The sequence below is a fragment of the Xenopus laevis genome, chromosome 8S (assembly GCF_017654675.1).
Source record: "Xenopus laevis strain J_2021 chromosome 8S, Xenopus_laevis_v10.1, whole genome shotgun sequence".
NCBI lineage: Eukaryota > Metazoa > Chordata > Amphibia > Anura > Pipidae > Xenopus > Xenopus laevis.
In genome coordinates, this window is record NC_054386.1 from 49,032,304 (window position 1) to 49,057,626 (window position 25,323).

General features: G+C 40.7%; 1 protein-coding gene across 10 annotated transcripts in view; it reads left to right on the forward strand.

The window, feature by feature from the left end:
• Positions 1-25,323, forward strand: part of LOC108700058 (gamma-aminobutyric acid receptor subunit beta-4) — a 252,484-nt gene that overhangs the window by 191,964 nt on the left and 35,197 nt on the right. For all 10 annotated transcript variants that reach the window (XM_041574958.1, XM_041574957.1, XM_041574966.1 and 7 more), the window contains one exon: positions 5,174-5,394. In XM_041574958.1, the coding sequence (XP_041430892.1) occupies positions 5,174-5,394 (221 nt within the window). The remainder of the gene's footprint in view (positions 1-5,173; positions 5,395-25,323) is intronic.

A 25,323-nucleotide genomic window follows, 5' to 3' on the forward strand; every position in this document is an offset into this window, starting at 1 on the left:
CGGCTTCCCTCCTCCGCTCTCCTCACCTCGCTCTCTGTCTTCCCTCCTCCCCTCCTCCCTACTCTCAGAGACATGCGGCGCCTGATTACAACCCAGGATAGGCGCACATAACAGGCTCTCCTTCACTGAGCAGTGAGCGATCCTTGCCTGAGCCCTCCCCTCCCACGTGGGAACTGGCCTGGGATTAACCCTATTGCTGCCGATGCACGGTGAAGAGGAAAGCCTGTGACACTGCTGGACACCTGTAACATGCGCCTTTTTGTTCTGCCTGGGTTGAAATCAGGCGCCGCATGTCTCTCTCTGAGAGTAGTGGAGGAGGGAAGACAGAGATCGAGGTGAGGAGAGCGGACTAGGGAAGCCGATCCACGGAGAAGGAGCGAAGAGCCTGAGTCACAGCTGCTGCTGGACGCCGGGAGGAGGATGCCTGTCGGTGAATAGCCTGGGAGGAGAAATCGATCGATTCAGTGTGGATGGTCGCCGTTTCTGAAGAGGACAGGAAGTGGATTTTCTGTAAGTTATTTCTTAATAAAGGCTTTGCTTTTTAAAAGTTTCATTTGTCTTGGTGTTTATTTTTCATTGTGCACAAACGAATTTTTAAACATTTTTTTTTTATGTTACTGGTCCTTTAATAACAGTGTCCATAAAATGGCTACTGCCTGCTTGCTATAATTATGAGGTCCCAGGAAACAAGATTCAAATAATTTATATAGTGTAATTAAAGTTCATTTTGCTTGACTGATGTGATAAAATAGGATTATGAATATTTTTGTTGGGGTAACGGGTCCCCTTTAAGGGGGAGTTTAGTCCATTTACATTTATGGATAGTACTTTAGCCATAACACCTTTTGATTTTGTATTCACATTTTTGATTATGTGTAATATTAAACATAAACATTTATAAACATAACACAACATAAACAACATTTCAACTCCAACCTGGCGTTGTTGAGCATATTTTAAATAATTTACGGCTCCCGCAATATCAAAGAAAAGTCTAGGGGGGTCCATCCCCCCTACATCTGGAGTCATGGGGTGAAAACAGAGATATGCTCCCCAACCTTTGAGCCCCCTTATGCAAATAAAACCTTAGAAAGTTGCCATTTCTTCCTTGCTTAGTCCCGTTCTTATTTACACCTTGCCCCTGGTCTGGTAGAGTTGCTGGCCTTTGGGATATGCCATGGTATTTCAGCTGAATCATTTAGTTGCCTGAGTAAGGATGTTAACTTTGTGCTGGCGATTCCATGCTGCCTGGATTCCATGCTGCCTGGATTCCTATGGTTCCCGATCTTAGGGAATACTACGTTCCACGAAGGGGGTTGTGCAGATCTTGTTGAAGACAGCCGTGGAGAGGTTTTGCTAGGTATTTTTGAGACTCTCAGTTGAGAACAAAATTGCTCTCATAGTGCAGCATCTCTGAGCACAAATTGTTGTTTATTTCTCGTCACCATCAGCTTAAATGGGAAGCCACATCTATATGGCATCTGCGCTTCCCTGAGCTTTTGTGTAATTGTCCGCATCTTTACTCTCCAGTCTTTATATTAAATTAACACAAAGGGGCAGATTCACTAAAGGGCAAAGTCGCCATTGCTTATAACAATTTGGCAGAAATTGCATCAACAAGGACATCACAAATTCACTAGGCATAGAGGACAATTCGCTAGATAACAAGAATGTAGCTAATGTTCGATCGCTCTGGCTCTCGTTATTCCGCAAATTCAGTAAATTTTACTGAATGTAACGTTGAAACTAAATTTTATACTTGCAATTTATTGTGCAGTTATGCTCCATTCACTGTTACATAGTAGTTAAGTTGGGTTGAAAAAAGACCAAAGTCCATCAAGTTCAACCCCTCCAAATCATGAACCAGGAAAATGTTAGAGGAGTAATAAAAGTTCTTAGGGTTTGTATATTAGGAGAGGTGCATAACTCATGCTACTAGCCAGCAGCAGTCAGCCAGCCATTTGCGTGAATATGCACTCCTTGCACTTTGCCGGGGGTGCAGGCCCTGGCCCAATCGCACCCCCTACTCCCCCGGTAGTTACGCCACTGGGAATTGCTCACCTCTATTTCTCACTGTGGGAAAAAATAACAAATAAAAAAACAAACAAATATAAAAAGTATTGTAGAAGTGTTTACCTGCATGTCCTCAAGACTGTGATTTTGACTGCAGAAGTGTTGCGCCACTGGTGTATCACATGATTTGGTGTTGATTTTATGTCTGTGATGGTTCACACTTTTTGTCCAGTTTCACTAATGTATATGCCTCCTGTAGAGCACCTAGTTAGGGTTGCCATCTTTTCTAGAAAACATTACCTAACAAATTCTGATTCTGACACCAGGAAGTCCAGTTATGTCAAATGAACAGATGAATTCCTTTATCACGCTTGCGTAACTGAACTTTTAATGGAAACCACCCATAAACCATACTCCATCTAAATAGTAATGAAAAAGTGCTGTGTGGTGCCCCTGTCCCATCTACACACCTAGCTCAGGCTCGGCCCTGCTGTGTAAATCTCTGCTTGCACCATAACAATCACATTGCTGCTGCCATACAGTAACTATAGTAACTAATGGGTCGCTAATTGAATGTTGCATGCAAGATCCTTCCTCCAGTTCCTTGGTTCCTTGCCCTTATGAAGTAAAGTTACCCGCCATAATCCACTGCTTTCTTTTTATGCACCTACCAGCAACCTTGCAAAATACTAATTTGTAATACTAACAGGAGGTTTAATTTTACGTCATTATATGGAGATGTCAAACTTTAACTGTACTTAAAGCGATACAATGTTTCTACACACACACAAGTGAGTTCCCAATTCCTAGTTTCACAATGAAACTGCCATAAAAGTGACACACCCCCTTTCTAACCGTTTCATTTCCTCCCCTGACTGAGGAAACTACCAGAGAAGTGTTATCACCACTAGCAGGCCCCCCACACAAAGCTATGTGGGTACAAATCCCACTCACGGGCTCTGAAGCTGCTCTCCTGGTTCATGGCTGCAGTCTGATGACGCGTCTCAGCCACCTCCTTGTCACATGCAACGGAAAACCAATCAGAAGGCTGGAAAACAGAAATGTCATGTAGTAGAGAGGTCAATAAAAATAGTTGAAAAAAAAGCAAGAAAGCCCTGTGGGAGGAGGGAGCAGCGAAGCTGCTTAGAGGTAAGTGGCATTCTCCCCACAAAAAATTACCGGCCAATGTAATTGCCGGTATTATCTTAATACCAGCACCGGCCTCCATACCTGTTTTACCTGCTAGGCCGGTAAGTTACCGGCCAGGTGGCAACCCTGCACCTAGTACATGTAATCTTGATTACCACATTGGATGAAGCACACGAATAGTAGTCCAGAATGGTGTATACTTTTTGTGTATTCGGTATAGCAACTTGATCTTTGCACAGGATGTATTTTCAGGACATGCAGGTCTTAATTCTAAAAGGGTACTTTAAAACTGAACGGGAAAGGAAGATTAATGAATTCAAATGTATGGAGTTATTTAATCCATTAAGACAGGGCCTTAATTTAGGGTAAGGTTTCATGTTACACTATGTAACCTGACTCCTGAACTATTTACAACCCATCCTAATTCATTGTATTATCTCTACAATTGATCTCTATCTATCTGTAACTTCCTAATTTATTGCCCATGAACGCCTTTCACTGATCTAACAGTATTTAAAGCTTTTCTAGCTTTCATTTGTTTTTGTCTGACAAAGGGACCTCGGTTCCCCCAAAAACTTGCAATGTAGTTTTTATTGTTAGCCAATATAGGTATTATTTGTTGAATGTACTAACCCTCTCAACAAAAGCTCCATCCACAGTCATCTAATTAGCCCCCTCCCTGAATTGTCTATTTCAGTGAACAGTGTTTCTGAATCTTCGTGTTTGCTTTGGATCAGTTCAGCTTCATAGAGCTTGTTGGTGCATGCACAGTTGGTTGAAGGTAAGCAAGCTCTGTGTCACCAAACTGATCTGAAGAGAACATGAAGATCCAGAAGATGGAATCTGCTAGCTCTGCTCCGCATTTTTGTCTGTTTAGGTCAGCTTTACTGTCAGTAAAAACTGAAAAAGATGCTGCGGGGAGAGAACAGGGAAATGGCTGTGGATGGGGGCTTTTGTATGGGGTGTGGTTTAGTTCTCATTTAATTCAAATTTCTCCCAGGATAGGTTACTATTGATTGTTTAACAAATCATAAGAATATATGCTCTTAAAACTTAGAAAGGTTTCCAACTCACTACAACCTTACTTACCAGGAAAATTCCAGAACATGAGCTGACAGCCCTAGGGCTAAATCAGATGCTTCCTTTTTTCCACTATTATGCCTATACACATATAATGCAAACGTTCACATGCTCAATGACAGCCCCAGGTTGATATCATTCATTGTCAGTTATTGCGCACAGACACTGAAATGTGTAGGGGGCAATGTCAGCATTTTCCAGCAGAGAAAATGCATAGAGGAAGATTCATGTACCCTTGAAACTCGAGCTTGTGTAATACAGTGCAAACCAGTGAATTGCTAAAACTAAAAATATTTTCTGCAAGGGATTGCTTTTGCTACCTTCCAAGGGTCTTTTTTCCCCACATGCAGGTTTTTGCCAAAAATAAATATTCAATATAAAATAATATTAAAAATTTGGCTATAATCGGTTTGTGTTAAAAGAAAGACACTCCTTTTAAAACCAGTTTGGAAACAAGCCAAAGCATTATCTGCAATCATTTTGTACCAATCTGAACTTTGAGATTTTATAAATCTGCCCCACCTGTAATATAGGTTGCTAACAGAAAAATTGTTTGCAGTGCCAACAATTTTGCTAACCCTTTTCCCCTCATGCGAAAGTAGGATTGCGAAATTTTATCGTTTGCAAAAAAAAAAACAGAAGCGGTACTTTCAATGCCCACCTCCAGCTCATTAATAAACAAGTTAAAATGCAAAGGACCAAGGACAGAGCCTTGCTGTACTCCCCTAACAACACTGGTCCTATTAGAAAATGTTCCAATCATCACTTCACAGATCACACTATCTCTTTTTTTCATTATTTTCTGCATGCTGTCACTCAATTCATTGACTCCCTCCACTATCTCATTAGTTGATTTCTTCTGGTCTATTTCTATATTTCCCTCGGTGCTACCAGACATGCCATGCAAGTAACTGCCTCTTCTCTTTAACAGGACTACACCATCACCATGTATTTTCAGCAAAGTTGGCGTGATAAGCGCCTGGCCTATACCGCTCTCCCTCTCAATCTCACATTGGATAATCGTGTGGCTGATCAGCTCTGGCTCCCGGACACTTACTTCCTGAATGATAAAAAGTCCTTCCTGCACGGAGTCACTGTCAAGAACCGGATGATCCGACTGCACCCAGATGGCACAGTCCTCTATGGACTGAGGTTAGTCTATGGTTTATTTTATTTTTCTCCCTACATTCTATGAAAGCTCTCATCCTGCAGATATGCTTTTTTTTATCTGAAGTCTCAAAAATGTATTTATGGAATTATTGCATAATGTATGTAATAATCCAGGTAATAGACAAAATATGCATGGTTTTTATACCATTCCTAGGACAATTCTTGCATGAAGAAGGACCTTAGGGGCAAATTCACTAAAACGGGAAGGCCTAATGCTAGCACAAATTCGCCAGCGTGATGTAATTTCTTTACTTCGCTGATTTACTAACGGCGTAAATTCGCTAGCGAAGTAGACCTACTCTAGTGCTACTTCGCACCCTTAAATTGTTTTGGGGGTACCCTCCTTCCCCCCTACATTTCCTAACATATGGCAACTCAACTATACAGTGGGCACATGTATAGGGCAAAATAGCAACTCAATTTTATTTTATGAAGGTTTCCCAGGCTTGTGTAGTGAAATGTATTTGCAGCTACATATATGTCCTTTGTACTTTAATTTGGCACCGTATGCAAATTAGGCATCACTAGTGTAACTTCGTTTTGCTTGACGAATTAACGCTAGCTCAACTTCGATACCGTTTGCCTCCCTGAGCACAACTTCGCATTTTAGTGAATTTGTGTAGCGCAGGCGAAACTACACCTGGCAAAGTGCGCAAAATGCAGTGAAGCTGTCGCTGGCGCAACTTCGGATCTTTGTGAATTTTCCCCTTAGCGTTTTAAAATTAGCTGTAGTAAGCAATGGGAATCAGCAACAGCATGGGATAACAATATAATATACTTTAGTAAGGTATAGGATCAGTTAACTGAAAATCCATTATCCCAAAAGTTCCAAATTACAAAGAGGCTATCGCCCATAGATTTCTTTTACTCAAATAATTAAAAATTATTTCCTTGTTCATTATAATAATAATAAAACCTTGTACTTGATTCCAACTAAGATATAATTTATCCTTACTGGATGCAAAACAATCCTACTGGGTTTATTTGATGTTTACATGGTTTTAAGGACTTATGGTATGAATATGCAAATTATGGAAAGACTCCTTATCCTGAAAACCCATTTTCCAAAGCATTGTGAATAACAGGTCCCATACCTGTAAATGGGTTATTGTTTCACAGAATTAGAATTTATTTCTACCAATTTGTAAAGCACTGGTAAGTGTCAGTGTGTGATATGAAAAATATTTTTGGTGCCAAGTACAATCTTTATTATTTAACTAGAAGCCCAGACAAGGGGAGCAAACCTAATTTAGCGAATGGACAATTTCAGCCATGAAGAAAGAATGGCTAAATTGTATTGTTTACTTTGTAGAACAGAAGAAACCCCATTTCCAGATCTACATTTCATACTACCTAGCTGCACTAATGTCTGAAAGAATCGGCATAATCCCAAAACAAATCCTAGGGTTAGGAAAGGTTAAAAATTATTTACTTCATTGTAATGATTTGGATTAAGTTTGGTCAGGTGAATCTGAATCCTAGCAAATCCCCAAAAAAATGCTCGATTCAGTGCATCCACAGTAGTACCCACATCAGTTGCTGTTCTATAGTTCTGTAGTTATCAAGGATAATAATAAAAAAAAAACATTAACCCAAAATGTAGGCACTTAGTTTGCCGCCTTTCCACTGGTGAGGTGCCACAGCATTTAGGTCAGAGCTGACCAACCAGAGTCTTTGCTGGGAGATGTGCTGGGAGAATGTTCCTTCATACTTATTTTCCTAGCTAAGAGTTCCAGATGTCTTTTGTGTGACAGTATAATAGTAGTAACATAGCAAACATTAAAAGGGTTATTCACCTTCCAAACTCCTTTTTTTCAGTTCAGTTGTTTTCAGCTTGTTCACGATACTTTTTTCAATTGCTTTACATCAATTTAAGTTTAAAGTTTAATGCTCCTGTGTCTCGTGTTTCACTCTGGCAGCTCTCAGCAGTATCTGTGGAACATTAGTAACTATTGTATCAATTCTAAAAGCTGCCTATAAAGGAGAACTGTCATGAACTACTGTATAAACCATACAATTTTTCATATATATATATATATATATATATATATATATATATATATATATATATATATATATATATATATATGTATATATATATATGTATATATATATATATATATATATATATATATATATATATATATATATATATATATATATATATATATATATATATATATATATATATATATATATATATATATATTCAGTAAAGAAGGTCCGCACTCTCAGGACTTAAAAATTAAATAATGTTTTATTAACAAAAGACTAATGTTTCGGCCTCTCCAAGGCCTTTCTCAAAGTAACAACAGACAATGAAAAATGCATTAAATACCCATGATGGCGGGAAAAGTTAATTGGCTGACATGTCATCCTTGTCATCATCACAATGCATCCAATAGCATAACTCAAAATACATCAATACTAAACATTAAGTAATACTAAGAAACACAGATAATCATATCACTGTTAAAACACCCCTTGTTTAAGAGGAGAATACTTAAAAACAAACTTTGTAACAGTTGTTAATCTCACTCACAACTATTTAAATGTATCAAAATACTAAGAAATACTGGTAATGTTAAAAAGGAGCAAATATGAGTCTAGGTAGAAGGTCTGGTTTCATGCTCTATCCAAAGCGGTAGATAAAATGCTGTCTATATTGTATTGCAGCGTGATCAGTGCAGAGCTCTAAATAGGACCACATCAAATAGCTATTGTTGCTTAGTACCTCCCCCATAGCAACCTAACCATTAATGTCATTATTGACCAAAAAATAATAATGTGTGGTTATTTTAACCGGTGCATCACCCCACACGGGGTTACAGAGACATCCCAAGATAAACATATAATAAATGTGTGTAAAGAGACATATTTCCCTCAAACTATTAACCCCAAATGTGTCAGTTGCTCAAAATACATCAATACTAAACATTAAGGAATACTAAGTAACACCAAATTTTTTGGACACTGCACGCAGGCAAGTTGAACCTAGTGACGAGAGTGCCGACTACCCCAAAGTTCTTGTTTATATATATATATATATATAACACTTTCTTGGGCTATTCAGCACATAGATAGTTAAATGTCCAGCTAGTGTATCAGCATGGGTTACACTGCGAATCTACACTCAGGGTAGAGCCTTCGCCAAATGGAAGCTTACCCTTTAAGATGTTGTAAAACTACAACCCACAGGCTAATTAGTACAAAAGTAGATAAATTGGACGCCAGGAGGTTCTTGGATAGTTAAACAGGTTTATTATGCACAAAAGCAAATGACCTCAGGTTTACTCACAATGTAGGATAAAGCAGATGGAACCACAATGGACAGAGTGGCTCACAAAGTCAGATCAGCGCACAGGGTATCAGCAGACAGGGGTAATAACTTCTCCTTTAACCGACGTTGCCAGTGAGGGGATCAATCAGGTAGGGTACAGGCTGTCCTTTGCTAACCTAGATGCCTATCAACTGAGTTCCCTGCTTTAAAGGCAAACAGGCCTTGTGGGAAGCTACTCCCTTCTACAAATCCTTGTTGGAACGACAACTGCTCTTACTGCTAAACCTCTCTGTCTCACTCTCCTAGAGAGTCTATTACAGGAGCTTACTATGCTAGCTGTTCCTCGTTCACGGGTTGTCTGGTCACGACTTACAGTAGATCTCCAAAGGTACAGGTCCCTTTAGGGTAAATGGCTTTACTGGGCCTATGGTGATCCCAGGCTCAATGGGAATCACCTAGAAGCACAGGATCAAGATCCAAAGAGGAAGAGGCCACTCCCTACACAGCACTATATAGCAGTATGGCAGGGGAGTGTCATTACACTCTTGGTCCAATAGGTGAGGTGGTTACACTTAAACTGTTGCAAGGGCGTGTGCCCAATAACAAAGGATAGGAGAACTACATAGAAAAAGTAGGGGATTAACTCTATAGGGACTAGCAGAACCTATAGAACTATATATATATATATATATATATATATATATATTGAATTCCTAACTATATATAGCATTGAATTCCTAGATCTACGAATCTTTAAAACTGTGGCTGGCCTAGGCACAAGCTTATATAGAAAACCTACAGATCGAAACATGATTTTGCACGCTGCCAGTGACCATCCCCCAGCAACCACAAGGGATGTCCCATACTCACAGTTCCTGAGGACTATACGCAAAAACAGTGATCCAGTGATGGCACAAACTCAACTAAGCGAAGCAGTCGACAGATTTATAGAAAGAGGCTACCAGAAAGACTCACTTGAACTCCCTTGATTCTGGGATGGCAGTGGATGTGATTTTCACTTTGCTAAAGCATTTGATACAGTGCCACACAAAAGGTTACTGGTTAAATTAAGGAATGTTGGCCTTGAACATGGATAGAGAACTGGCTAAAAGATAGACTACGAAGAGTGGTGGTAAATGGAACATTTTCTAATTGGACCAGTGTTGTTAGTGGAGTACCACAGGGCTCTGTACTAGGTCCCTTGCTTTTCAAGTTGTTTATTAATGACCTGGAGGTGGGCATTGAAAGTACTGTTTCTATTTTTGCAGATGATACTAAATTGTGCAGAACTATAGGTTCCATGCAGGATGCTCCCACTTTTCAGAGTGATTTGTCTAAACTGGAAAACTGGGCAGCAAACTGGAAAATGAGGTTCAATGTTGATAAATGCAAGGTTATGCACTTTGGCAAAAATAATATAAATGCAAGTTATACACTAAATGGCAGTGTGTTGGGAGTTTCCTTAAATGAGAAGGATCTAGGGGTCTTTGTAGATAACACGTTGTCTAATTCTGGGCAGTGTCATTCTGTGGCTACTAAAGCAAATAAAGTTCTGTCTTGCATAAAAAAGGGCATTAACTCAAGGGATGAAAACATAATTATGCCTCTTTATAGGTCCCTGGTAAGGCCTCATCTGGAGTATGCAGTTCAGTTTTGGACTCCAGTCCTCAAGAGGGATATAAATGAGCTGGAGAGAGTGCAGAGACGTGCAACGAAATTGGTTAGAGGGACGGAAGACTTAAATTATGAGGGTAGACTGTCAAGGTTGGGGTTGTTTTCTCTGGAAAAAAGGTGCTTGCGAGGGGACATGATTACACTTTACAAGTACATTAGAGGACATTATAGACAAATGGCAGGGGATCTTTTTACCCATAAAGAGGATCACCGTACCAGAGGCCACCCCTTTAGACTAGAAGAAAAGAACTTTCATTTGAAGCAACGTAGGGGGTTCTTCACAGTCAGGATAGTGAGGTTGTGGAATGCACTGCCGGGTGATGTTGTGATGGCTGATTCAGTTAATGCCTTTAAGAATGGCTATTGTGATACTAAGCTCTATAGTTAGTATAGGTATGGGTAGATAGAATTTGATTAAAAGTAGGGAGGGGTGTATGTATGGATGCTGGGTTTTCATTTGGAGTGGTTGAACTTGATGGACTTTGTCTTTTTTCAACCCAATTTAACTATTTAACTAAAAAGGGCCTTATCACATTCCCAGGCTGACCTGCTGAAGGGCAAACCAAAGGTAGACCAGTTGTCTAACCAATTGGTGTTCACTACCAAATACTCACATATTTCCAATAATTTACAAAAATGTGTAAAAAAGAACTGGCCAATTATCTCTATGGACAGCACCTTGTCCTTGCATCAATCCCCATGCCCTATGTTTGGCCATGGTAGGAATCAGAATCTCAGAGACATCTTGGTTCGGACTGACTTTTTTCATAAAACCACACAAAATACAAATTGGTTTAGTGACCAGAAGAAACTTGGATGGTATCATTGCCCAGACTGTACTACATGTTGGTCTCTGCTGACAGGCAAAGACTTTCCTCACCCACACACGGGAAAGAGATTTAAAATACTGCATAGACTAACCTGTACTTCAACCTTTGTTATTTATATTGTGACATGTCCATGTGGTCTCTACTACATAGGTAAAACCACTACTCAATTGAAAGAAAGGATAGCCAATCACAGATCAACTATCAGTAAAGCCCTAAAAGAAAAGGTGGCCAAACAACCTGTAGCCAGACATTTCCTACAAATGGGACATGGTCTCCCCACATTTCGCTGCATGGCCATCGACTTTCAACTTCCACTACCAAGGCGTGGCAAGCGTGACTTGGCCCTACTGAAGAGAGAATCGAGATGGGTATACCACTTGGACACTGTCACCCCACGTGGCCTGAAAGAGACTTTACCATTGGGGTGCTTAATTTAGCATTGAATATAACACGTCCCTAGACCGGTTATTGTTATCCAACCCCCTGTTTTCCCCTATCCACAGATCAGCAACATGTAATACTGTAATATTACCAATAACCTCTGTTTACTATTTTTCACCCTCTCCTCCCTCTCTGTCCCTGTATTCTATCTTATTTGCCGAACAGGCCATGTACCACTATACCAGACCCTCGAAACGTCCAGGCGCAATCCGCATGTCCAGACACAATATGTGGGACCGATCAAAGTATACCCGCTATTATGATGACAGGCCCCAAGGCCGGGCCTCTACATAGATTTACCCAGTGACTATATTGATGCGGAACCCACCCGCGATGTAACCCTGGCAACCCACACGGACATAGCTGCCTCCTGCGGCAGGCTCACTGTCCCAAATGCAGCGCACAGAGGCGGAACAGGAGGCGCGGGGAACTATACCCCCAGTAACCACCTTCACACGCTGATCCCGGTTGCCAGGTGACAGCCCTGGAGAAACGAGCGGCTATACAGAGGTTGATAGCGCTACTGAGCACACCCACCGCTACTGTGCTGACTGATTGGCCGGATGCCGCCGGCAGCACCCCTGATTGGACAGTGTCTTATTGGTAGGACGAAGTGGTGTTTCTTTGGCACGGCAATAATGTAACCTGTAATAAACTCTTGCTTTTGTAGCGCTATAGTAAATTGAGTGCACCTTACTCTACTATGGGCTTCACTCCTAGTACATATGCTCCGGATGAGACCAATCAGGGTGCAAAGAATTGGGCGCCAGAGGTTCTTATAACTTAACCAAATAACAGATTTATTGAGCACAGTATACAATCCTCAGTGGAGTGTACATAGATCAGAACATTGCAGGTTCATACAATACATTGAATAGGCAGTACTCACAACACCTTTGGTCAGTATGATTCTCCTCAGAGATAGGAACAATATATGCAGCTTTGAGGAGGTACACCCAGCTTTCAGCCTTTTCCCTAAGTGGAAACTGAGGGGAATCTATCTACCCTAGGTCTGTACACTTAGTCCCTTCTACTGGGCAATGAGTACCCTGGGATCTTAATCCCACTACAATCCTCGTAGGAGCGACTGCTCAGCTAAATAATCTGACTGACTATCACTCCTAGAGTGATCTATAAGTGTGAGTAGCCTATTCTTACTAGACCTGACCTGTCTAGGTTCCACTCGAGCTCTGCCTCCTGCACAGGCTAGAGCCAGCACAAGATGGACCCTGATGATCTGGCTTCAGAGCCTTTTATACTCTAGCACAGTGCCATCTGCTGGTCACTGTGGGAAACAACAAGAGTCAACAGTACCCCTCCCAACTGTATTTTAGGACCCAATTAGGTGTCCATAACATGGAGGGACTGCCTGCACAAAATACTAGGGGTGGCTATTTACACATCCCTACACTTTTATTCTGTTTCCCCGCATTACCTCTTGTTTACCTACACTCTGTCACTTGCAGATGTCTTGCCTCACTATTTCCCTACATATTTGGTTTTTACAGTTACAAGCGATTGGAAGCTTGTTCGGTTGCCTAGCAATGCCCTTGGCGCCATTTTCACCACAAGGGGTTTAAATTTTGTGGGCTAGTGGGTTGTCTGGATGTTTGTTTGTTTTCCCTCCTGACGAAGATCCCTGTGGGGGATCGAAACGTTGAGCTTCAATAAAGATTTTTTCTATTTTTGAACCTTTCTGCAAATCCTGTGAGTGCTGCTTTTTTCTACTTGTGTCTTTATATATATATATATATATATATATAAATATATATATAAATTAGTACAATGAAATCTATACCCAACTGCATCAAATTTGTGTTATAAACACACTTAATTATCAGCTCTCCAGACCAGGCATTTTCAGAATCTCAAAGTAGGAGTGTCTATTCAGTTCGGCAACATTCACTTAGGCTTGCCCATGTTCCCTGAGTCAAATTTCCTCTCCCTCATCTTCTAACAGCATATCTATGTGCAACACTTCTCTGTTTGCAGACAGGCAGATTATTGAAGAAATACATTTGTTTGGTTTGGTTGACTGATTGTAGATGACATTTTCAGCAGTGCTGCACTGCTGCTCCTTGTCAGGGGGGGGGCATGTATTGTTCAAACCTATAATCTCCCCCAGTATTGTTCATGTCTATGTTCTCCCCAGTATTGTAAAACCATGTACTTTTCACATCTCAGACCCAGACTGTAACTAACTGCATTGTTCAACTGATCACAATGTAATTTCTCCTACCGCACACCTGTAGTTCACCAATCCTGCAACTGGTGGTGCGTCTTCCGTTGACCCGGCCGGGTCCCTAAGCAATGTATGTGTATAGAAAACAGATCCGCACACACTCTGATTAATGCAGTCAGGGAGTGTCCCCTTTTATTTAGCCATCAAACATCAACTTTTCGGGGGGGAAACACCCACCCTTCATTAGGATGAAGGGTGGGTGTTTACCCCCCGAAACGTTGTTCACCTGATCAAACATCAGACAAACTGCTGGAGTATATATGAACATAACTGTTTAGCAAAAGCAAAAGCTTGGTTGAGGATGCAGAGGTGAGATATGGCTATTGTTTCATTATGTTATAGGTTTAACTCTGACAAAACACTGTATTCATTATTCTTGTTAACTTTACTGTGTAATACTGCAAACTCATGACAGTTCCCCTTTAATGAAACTCAGGAAGTCTGCTCAGGAGGGCTAAAGATAACATATGTATCAACTAAATGTATACATTTAGAACAGTTAAAGAGTCGGTGACTCTGCTTTAGTGAAAAATGAAATTTTACACTTCAATATTAGAAAAACAGTCAGAAATCTGGTGAGCAATCTGAAACTGAACTGGAAAAAGTGTTTGAAGGTGAACAACCCCTTGCCCACTCACCATTTACTTACTTTATAATTTCTGTTCTCTGTTTTAAACTGTATTCTTCTATTCCAACTTTCTCTGTTTATTGTATTGACAAATTTGTTTTGTTTTTAGTTTGTCTCAATCCTTATTTAACATTCTATCCCTTACTAACCTTTATTATTCCATTATTTTCTTCTCTCTTGTGCTTCTTCCCTGTTATTTATTACCTTATACCCATGCCTTTCTTATTGACTCAATTTCTTTTGACTCCTTTCTTTAAATTTCCCCTTCTCATATCCTACCTCTTAGGATAAAAAAAACCCTTTCATTTAGTATTTACTAACTTGCTTCCAAAATAATGCACTTTTGCTGTGAAATCAAGATATAATGATGCCTATAAATGAACATTCTGATTTTAGTGCTTTATTGGATTTTAGAAACCACAAAAAAATTAATTTTCTCTAAAACAACAAATGGCAAGCAATTTATTTCAATAACCTAATACAAAACGCACAAATGAATAAAAATATAGAACTAATCTGAATACTAACACAGAAACATCAAACTCCTCAAATTGTTTGTGCAAATACAAATGAAAAAAAAACCTCTAAAAGCTTGACATAAAGAAAGTTTTTACAATTTGAAAAGGACAAATCCCACTGACTTCTACATGACCTCAAAAGCTTTTAGATAGTGGAGTTTTGTATTAGCAAATGCAAGGACTCTGACTGGTAAAATGGGAGAGCTGGAGGTGGTGGTGCTGGAGGAAAAATATGATATGATTGGTATTGCCAAAACATGGCTGAATGAGTCGCATGACTGGGCAGTTAATATCAGAGGCTTTTTTCTGAGGAACAGAGGCAATAGAAAAGGAGGAAGAGTATGTCTGTTCGTTAGGCAGAATTTAAAAGCTAATATAAAGGAGGAAGTCTTATGGGTGAAAGTATGTAAGTGAGGAGGAGGAGGCTAAGCTCCTGATACAAATAGAAAAGGCTGCTAGTTTAGGAAAGTAAAGTTTGGGGAAAGTAATGATAATGGGGGATTTTAATTACCCAGATATTGACTGGAGCAACAGTACTGTCAGGCCAGTAAATGGGAACAAGTTTATAAACTTAAATAATTTTATGGCTCAAGTTGTTGAGGAGCCAACCAGAAAAAATGCTATACTGGATCAAGTGATCTCTAAAGAGACAGAATGTGCAAGTAATTGAACCCCTGTGTAATAGTGACCATAATGTGATATAATTTAATGTCTGGAGCAAAAAACAAATATACACTGAATTTCAGAAAAGCTATTTTTAGTGCCTTGAGGGCTGCCCTTCAGAGCATAGATTGGGGCATTAGGTTTTCATCTAAAAACACAGAACAGAAATGGTTGTCATTTAAAATTATATTAAATTGTTACTGTTCTCAATTTATTCCCTTAAGGAATAAATGTTGAATCATTGAAAATCACCCTATGTGGCCTAATATAGAAGTAAATAGGAAAGAAGAGAAAGAAATTTAAAAACTACAAGTCTGTTGGGACAGAAGCTGCATTTAATGAATATAAACACTATAATAAATGTTGTAGAACAGCAATCTGGAAAACAAGGATAGGAAATGAAGAGCATATTGCGTTTGAGGCTAAGACTAACCCCAAAAAGTTTTTTTAAATATATTAATAGTAAAAAGATGCAGGTTGAGAGTGTTGCTCCTTTAATTAATGGTACCAGTATGGTAGTAACAGATAAAAAAAGGCAAATGTGATAAATCTGTTCTTTTCTTCAGTGTATACAATAGAGGAGCCAGAGTTCCCAGGCTCACTTCATAGCTGCACTATTGGCTCAAATCAATCTAGTCAATGGCTGACTCAGGATATGATTCATAAAGCTTTAATAAAAATTCATGTAAACAAGGAGCCAGTGCCAGATGGCATATACCTCCAGGTTCTAAGAGAGCTTAGTTGGGTTTTAGACCAGCCCCTATTTCTGATTTTCTCAGATTCGCTTTCATCTGGTATGGTACCTATGGATTGGAGAAAAGCTGATGTCATTCCAATATTTAAAAAGGGATTACGATCTCAGCCTGGCAATTATAGGCCAGTAAGTTTGACAACTGTGGTGGGCAAATTATTTGAAGGCTTGTTAAAGGAAAACTATACCCCCCAACCAATGTAGGTCTCTATAAAAAGATACTGCATAAAACAGCTTATATGTAAAACCCTGCTTCAAGTAAATAAACCATTTTCATAATAATGTACTTTTTTTGTAGTATGTGCAATCGGGTAATCCTAATTAGAAAATTGCTATTTTAAAAAATAAGGGCTGCCCCCTGGGATCATAGGATTCACGGTGCACACAAACAAACCAAACAAACTATACTTGTTAGGTCACATGAGCCATTTAAAATACAGAGTTCTGTCCTTTGCTTCCACACTTCCTGTTACAGTTAGAGTCTCAGTATTTCTCATCAGATGATCTCTGAGGCAGCACACAGACCATCACGAAATGGTGGTTTATTATTCAAAATCCTATTTTATCACAGTCAAACAAAATGAACTTTAATTACACTATATAGGGGGGCGTGGCCTGGAGCGAAGCTGAATGGCTGCCTGAGGCTGTAGCTCTCCGCTGAAAACACCCAGAAAAGCTACTAAAAGCAATCCAGGAAGCCCCTTCTTGTGCTAAAAAGGTGGGTGAACGTCTCCTGAACGATATGGAGTGGAAAAGGGTGTCACATAAGAAGAAATATAGCTCTCCTATCCCTCGAAAGCTTTCAGAGTTTTATGGGGAGGAAAACCAAGATGGCGACCGTCATTACCAGCCACGAGGTAGGCATGAATTGGACTACCATACTCCCCCACCGCTAGCTCAGAGGAATAGATTTAGCCCTCTCTACACTCCTCATCGCAGGGGTGACCCAGCGGACCTTGCTGAGGAAGAAAGCGAGGAGGATAACCCAAAGGAAAGCCCTAAAGACACCAGGGATCGTAGCCCTCTGAAATCCCTGAAGGCCCAGCCTGTATCGTCACCACAGGATGATCAGAGATCCCAGGTAGGACAGACTCCACAGTCCTTACCCCACCCATCCATTCATCCACCTCCAGCAAACATTACTCTAGACCCCCTGACGTCATTCCCAGCTACTGAGCAGACAATGACGCAGAAATTTTTTAAGGACTTCATGGTGTCCTTTAGCGGCGTCATGAAGGATAACATGGCGGAGATCAGGGGGGATATGCAATCTCTGGTGAAACAAATGTCAAACTTTGCAAGTGAAACAGACCAGAGAATCTCCAAGTTGGAGAATAGGATTGCAGAAATGACAACGGCACATAACGAATTAGTTGATACCCACAAGGAGCTTATGAATGAGAATAGATGGATGAAGGAGAAGATAGCTGAAGAGGAGGACAGAAATAGGAGGAATAACGTTAAAATCAGAGGGGTCCCTGAAACTGTTCATAATGATGAGCTTAAGGGATATGTAATGGATATCCTGAAATCTACCTTCCCTGCATTGACTGAGAGTGAAATGACTGTGGACAGGGCTCACAGGTTGCCCAAACCTGGTCATATTGCTAAACATCTGCCCAGAGACGTGATTACAAGAATCCACTTTTTCCATGTGAAGGAAATGCTACTAGCCGCCACAAGAGGAGGGAAAAAACTCCCAGATCCATATCGGGATCTGGCATTATACCAGGATCTATCTCAGACCACTTTACAAGCAAGACTAGAGTATTTGCAGATTACTGCCACTCTAAGGCATAAAAACATTCAATATTCCTGGGGATTTCCACCAAAACTGATAATACAGGATCAAGGAGTGTCCTATGTTGTTAGAAGCGTGAAGGAGGGACATGAGCTGCTCTCAAAGTGGAACATTCCAATCTTTGTCCCCAAAGATCCAAAAAAGGACAAACCCATATACCATCCAACCCCATACAAACAACAACCAATGGACACCACCCAACCACCATCTGAGGAAGATAAGTCTGCAGAAGCTCCTGGTGGTACCTGAACTGCTTGGTGCCCAGCCATAAACTCTTCCCCCCATTTCTGACTTTCCCCCTTGGGTTTTGTCACCTTCCCTTAGGAGAAAAGTCAAACTGGAAGTCCACAACGGTGGATCCTGACCTGATAGATCATTTGAACTGAACAGTAATTTGAAGTTTACTTTTCATATTTTTGAAACTGTTTTTCTTCTTTTTCTTTTTCTCTTTTTTTTCTTCTCACTGAACTGAGAACTAATTTTTCAAGTGGTAGCTACAATAGGTAGAACCGGATGCCATTTTGTACGCCACCTCTTTTCTTGTTAATTCATTGTTCCTTTAAGTTTTTCAGGCTGTTGTCCCAACTAACCTTTTTTTTTCCAATCAGAGCTGAGATGTGCGAATGTCAAAATGATGCCCCCGGACTGACTTGGGTGAGGTTAATATATTGGTTTGGTTTGTTTACAATATCACTGTATAGATAAACATGTTTCAGGAATGTAAACTTCTTTCGATTAATGTGAGAGGGTTAAATTCTTATAGGAAGAGGTATCTACTACAAAAGTTGGTAAAAGAAGAAAAAGCTGACATTATTTGTTTACAACAGACACATTTAAATAAAATTGCAGCAGGGAAACTTAAAATTCATAAATTTTCTTAAATATACCATTCCACTTTAAAAAATAATAATAAGAAAGCTGGGGTATGCATAGCCGTCAGAGATACACTGGGACTAGTGGTAGGGGAAACTTTTGCTAGTGAAGACGGAAGAATGGTGATGATTACTGGTACAATTAATGCCCAAGATTTTACATTTGTGAACCTATACACTCCAAACTCCCATCAAATGAAATTTATCAACAAAAAATTTGGAAAAATATCCACCTTTACTAAAGGTTACTTATTTATATCAGGAGATCTGAATTCAGTAGTTGACCCTCAGTCTGACTGCACCTCCAAAACTAGGAAAACTCACACTATTCTGAAGCCAGCTCTGATCCAATTTGAGTTATTCGATACTTGGAGATGTATACACCCTAAAGAGAAACAATTCACTTACTACTCACCGATCCATAAGTCCTTCACTCGCATTGATTATTGTTTGACTGACAGGTTTTCCCTACCACTGGTTTCCAGTATTGAGATAAACCCCAGAAGTTGGTCGGATCATTCTCCCATAACTTCAAAATTCACCTCTACAACCAAATATTTGGAAATTGAACAAATTTATTTTAAATTCTGAGCAGACTTTCCCCTTTATTAAAAAAGAATTAATAGAATATTTTGAGCTTAATGATACCAAAGAAGTTTCCAAAACAGCTCTCTGGAATGCACACAAAGCTTTTATTAGAGGAGTCATAATGAAACAGAGTGCCATCCACAAAAAAAAGATAAGGGAAAAAACTACCCTCCTTTTAAGTAAAATTAAATCCCTAGAGAAGGATATATTCATCAATAAAAAGACAGATCTTATTCAAAAATTAGAGGAGACCAGACAGGAACTGGCAGATAATATGTATTACCAATACGACAAATGGCAGACAATACTCAAGGTATTATGATAATATGATAATAACAGAACAGGTAAAGCAATGGCCCAAAAAATCAAAGGGAAAAGAGTTTATCAAAGAATAGTTAAAATTAAACACCCCAAAACTAAGATAGAAGCACACCATCCCAAAGACATAGTGGACGCACTAACCACCTATTATGAAGACCTTTGTAATTTAGAAAAGGACCCAGACACTTTTATCCCATCGACCCAAGAAATAGATGATTACTTAGATAAAGTTAATCTACCCTCATTGTCTGATCTTGAGCAAAAATCTTTGGCAGTTCCTTTCTATCAACAGGAAATTGAATCTGCCATTAGCTCTCTTAAAAGAGATAAAGAGATAAAGCCCCTGGACCCGATGGTTTTATCAATGATCAATGATTATCAATGATTAATTGATCAAAACCTCTTACAAATATGTTTAATGAAGTAGTAACCAAAGATGTTTTCCCCAAAGAATCATTATCAGCATTAATCATAACTATTCCCAAGGAAGATAAAGACCCATCAGACCCAAGTAGTTATAGACCAATTTCCTTATTAAACACAGATATCAAAATATATGCCCGAGTAATAGCTAATAGATTAGCCCCCTTAATGCCCCAACTTATTCACCCGGATCAGGTAGGATTTACCAAAGGCAGAACTACTAGTGATGGCACTCGAAAGGTCCTTGCTTTAGTGCACAAAATTGGGCTCTGTCGGACGACTACCCTCCTTGTTTCTCTAGATGCGGAAAAGGCGTTCGACAGAGTCAACTGGTTGTACTTGTCTAGGGTACTTGTTAAGTTTGGCATTCCTGGTTTTCTTCACAAGGCGATTCTGGCTTTATATACTCAACCTTCTGCTAAGGTGCTGTCATCTGGTTCAATGTCGCACTCCTTCGACATTAAAAATGGTACTCGTCAGGGCTGCCCACTCTCCCCAATAATTTTTAATTTGACTTTAGAACCCTTAGCCCAAAAAATAAGAGATAACTCCCAAATTTATGGTATAAAATTAGGAAGGTCAAATACCAAATTAGGCCTATATGCAGATGATGTCATCTTATACCTTCAAAAACCATTAGTTTCGGGACTTCCGGAGGGCGGCCCTAAAGATGGCTGCGTTTTAAACAAGCTCCTGCCGGGACAGAAGATCTGGGGCCATCACAACATTTTCCACATCTTTTGTGGCCAAATTTTTGCTCCGGTGCCTCAGGATAACAGGGGGTAACGATATTTGGCAACATCGGGCTTCCCCCCTCCAGCTACCCCGGGAGTTTGGCCCACACGTTTTATTTGGGCCCACACCACGCCACCGTGTGCAGCGGCGACTTGATACCGAACCGCAGCTACTCGCCCTACCTGCCTCGTACTCCCGGACTTGCCGTAGCCACAGCCGACCGTCACCCCGGAGCGGTAACAACTTGGGGCGCCTTGCTCCACACGGCAGGAACCCCCACGTGGAGTTTCCGCCCGCACGGGCCTTCACAGCCGCACCCCAATAGCTGGCGTCCTCTCCTTCTACACCACACCACCACGTGGCCTGAAGTGGCAACCTTTTCGGTGACCGGTGAGTTGGGTCTGTCCAATACTCAGGGCCCACGGTCATTCCTGGGACGGCGGTACTTCCCAACGCCCATCTTACAGACGCTGCAGCCCCTGCCTCCATCTTTTACGGCGCACATATCCGTGGACCGGGACCAGGTTGCACGCGACCCCGACACGGGGTGGGTGAGTGGAAGTCCCCATTTTCAATAACTCTGCCTAGACTCTGGTCACGGGAAGGCGGTGTACTATACTGCACAATTTTGGGCTTTACGGCTACATTATACTGACTATTTGGGGTGTGGCCATCACCAGCTATACCCGACTAAGGCCTGTATCACTACATGGGATGTGGGTCTGATAACCTGCCCTCATCGCATCCCACATCTACCTCTACAAGCTCGTAATTGGTGGGGCACGAAACTGCTCTTGGTCCCTTGACCTTTTGAGGTTATTTCCCTCTTTTTGCTACACTGCCTGCAGTAACTCTAGGGGTGCATATTGTTGTGCCTCCGTTCCCTGGGCAACACGTACTGCTCCTGCCGGAGGTACTTCCTGCCACCATGTTTTGATTGGGCAACACCCCTACGTCCATTGCCTGCCACTACTGTCTACTTACTACGCTTACTCGCAACACTCGAAAGTACGATTTCTATGCGTAACATTTGTTGCTCTCTGGGACAAACAGTTTTTTTTTTGTTTTTTTTTTTCTCACGATATTGGAACTCACTGATTGGCACCACGTTCATGCCTTAATGTGACTGTGACTATTTGTATTTCTCTACTGCCCCCACCAAAAGGGTCACCATCACAGCTGTCTTTGGTCTACATAAGTTGATCCTGCCTGCATATTGTGTACAACCATTCTCCCTACTGCAGGAATCATTCTGTTCCCTCCTGCGTCCATCATGGATAAATATGTTGGCCGTTCGGCGTCCAAGCCGCAAAAACAGCTGAAACAGAAACCGAAAGACAAAAAAGACGCACAAGAATATGATCCAATGGAATCAGAATCTGAACTCTCTAACTCACCTAAATCACCGCACATACATTTACAGGATCTAACTCAGACGCTGGGTCCTCTGCTTGATCTGAAACTTGCTGGAATTAAAGAATCTATAACTGAAGTTTTGCAACAGTTTACTGCCCAATCTCAAAGATTGACAGATGCGGAACAAAGAATCAGTACCTTGGAAGACGAGTTGGACAAAACACAATGTACTGTTGACACTCAGCAACGAGAAATCTCTATCCTAGCTGACAAGGTGGACGATTTAGAAAACCGGAGCAGACGTAACAACCTTCGCATAGTCGGCATACCGGAATCGGTGAAAGGTGCTGAGTTGGAACAATTGTTAACCAAAAAACTGCCGGCTTTACTAAACATGCCCGACTCTCAATCCAGTATTGTCATAGAACGGTTCCATAGAATTGGTCCCCCTCCTGCTGCGGACTCTACCAGACCACGACAAGTCATATTCAAGCTACTCAACTATACTGATAAGGTCAACATTTTAACAGCCTACAGGAAAACTAAATTACTTCAACATGATGATCGTCGCCTTCTTATCTTCCAAGACTTTTCGGCCTCTGTTACCACGAAACGTAAAGAATTCTCCTCCGTCTGTACGACCCTCTTCAAATCAGGGTATAGATTCTCCTTACTGTTTCCGGCGAAACTGAAAATTATCGAACGAGACACTGGCAGAGCTTTGTTCTTCGAGAACCCTCAACTTGCCATGGACTATTATACGGAGAAGTCCAACCAACCCTGAATGTGTTGAGTCTGAGTCTTCCTTGTGGCTTCCATTTGTACCTGCGGACTCTTCTATTTCATCACTTTGGTTTGAACTTGACGTAATAGGGCAATGAGAGAAGTATCTTTCAATTTTTGTCTTTTTCTCTTTTTTCACCTCCTTAAAGGTTGAATTGAAGCTATGTTTTACATGTTTCTATTACTGTTTTCCTTACATTTGTTTGTTGTAGCTCAAACTATGTACGTAAGGTATCTTGATAGCTTTCTGAACCTAAATTTTCCCTATGTGGACATATATCGGGATGACTGGCCTGCTTGCTGGGACAGGCCACTCCCCACGGTTTTTCTAAATCTAGTTGTTATACATCAAAAATGGGGGGTGGGTTAATTTACACCTATGTCGACCACGGATGGAATTGCAGGGTCTAGTGCTAAATCCGCTACACATTTCCGGGTGCTCTCGTGGAATGTTGGAGGACTTAACACCCCAATAAAGAGACGTAAAGTGTTAGACCGGTTACAACGTGAACGGGCCCAAATAGTCCTTTTGCAGGAAACCCATTGGCGGCGGAAAGATAAACAAACGTTAAAGGGTAAATGGCTACAATATGTAATTGATTCATCGTATAAATCTAAATCAAAGGGCGTAGCAACTCTGATTAGTAGGGACCTCCAATGCTCCATTTTACGTACTCATAAGGATAAGAATGGACGGTTATTGATCGTAGATCTAGACTTAAATGGCACAGTTTATACCATAGTGAATGTCTATGCGCCTACTGATGACAACAAACCTTTTTTTATGAATGTTTTGCAGACTATGAGTTCCTGGGGGACTGAAAACATTATCTTAGGCGGTGACGTCAATGCGATCTGGGACGACTCCATGGATAAGTCAGGTAAACCCACAATTCACTCTCGCACTAGAGCAAGACCTTTACACACGTTATGTGATACATTGCAACTATGTGATACCTATAGACACGCCCACCCTATCACAAAAGACTACACTTTTTACTCGGGTGTCCACAAAACACATTCACGATTGGATTATTTTTTCATTTCTCAATCACTTCTGCCGACACTGACTAAAGCCACGATAGGCAATATTGATGTTTCTGACCATGCCCCGGTATCGATAACTTTGAAGATGAAATCACCCCAACCTAGATCATTTAATTGGAGGTTCCCGGCCTATCTGAGCACCAATGAAGACTTTCAATTATTTCTTAAGGCTAGCTGGGCCAATTATGTAGACGACAACATTGATCACTGGGATAATCCACAACTTCTATGGGCAGCGGCAAAACCGGTCTTGCGGGGGCAGATAATTTCCTATTTGATTAACCAAAAAAAATCTTACCATGAAAAATATACTCTTTTACAAAATCAATTGACGGAAAGCTATACCACTTTTAAAAGAACAAATTCAGAGACTGACAAAAATAAATACAAAGAGATGAAAATGCTTTTTGATCCTTTATTGACTGGAAAAGCCTACAACACATTAAGCCATACGGCAAATCTGTTTTATAGACATGGTAATAAGTCAGGGAAACTGTTAGCATATATAACGAAACAACAATCTAGGGCCACATATATACAAAAGCTTCGGTCAACTAATGGCTGGACACAGGACCCTGCGGACATCAGACGTATACTGACTGATCATTTTAAAACACTTTATGAAGCTCCGCTTGATGATCCCTTAGATGGTCTCAAATTCTTGCAAGAAGCCAACCTATCCAAACTGTCAGTTCAGGATCGTGAAATATTAGATGCGCCTATTACAGAAAAGGAAATATCGGATACTATTAAACATCTAAAAAATGGGAAAACACCGGGACCGGATGGCTTCACCGCGGAGTTTTATAAACTTTTGTTACCAGACATTACGCCCCTTCTACACACGTTGTATTCAGATACACTACAGGGTAATCCATTATGGCACGAGGCTAATGTTGCTAGAATTATATTAATCCCCAAGGAAGGCAGAGACCCCACAGATCCCACTTCATATCGT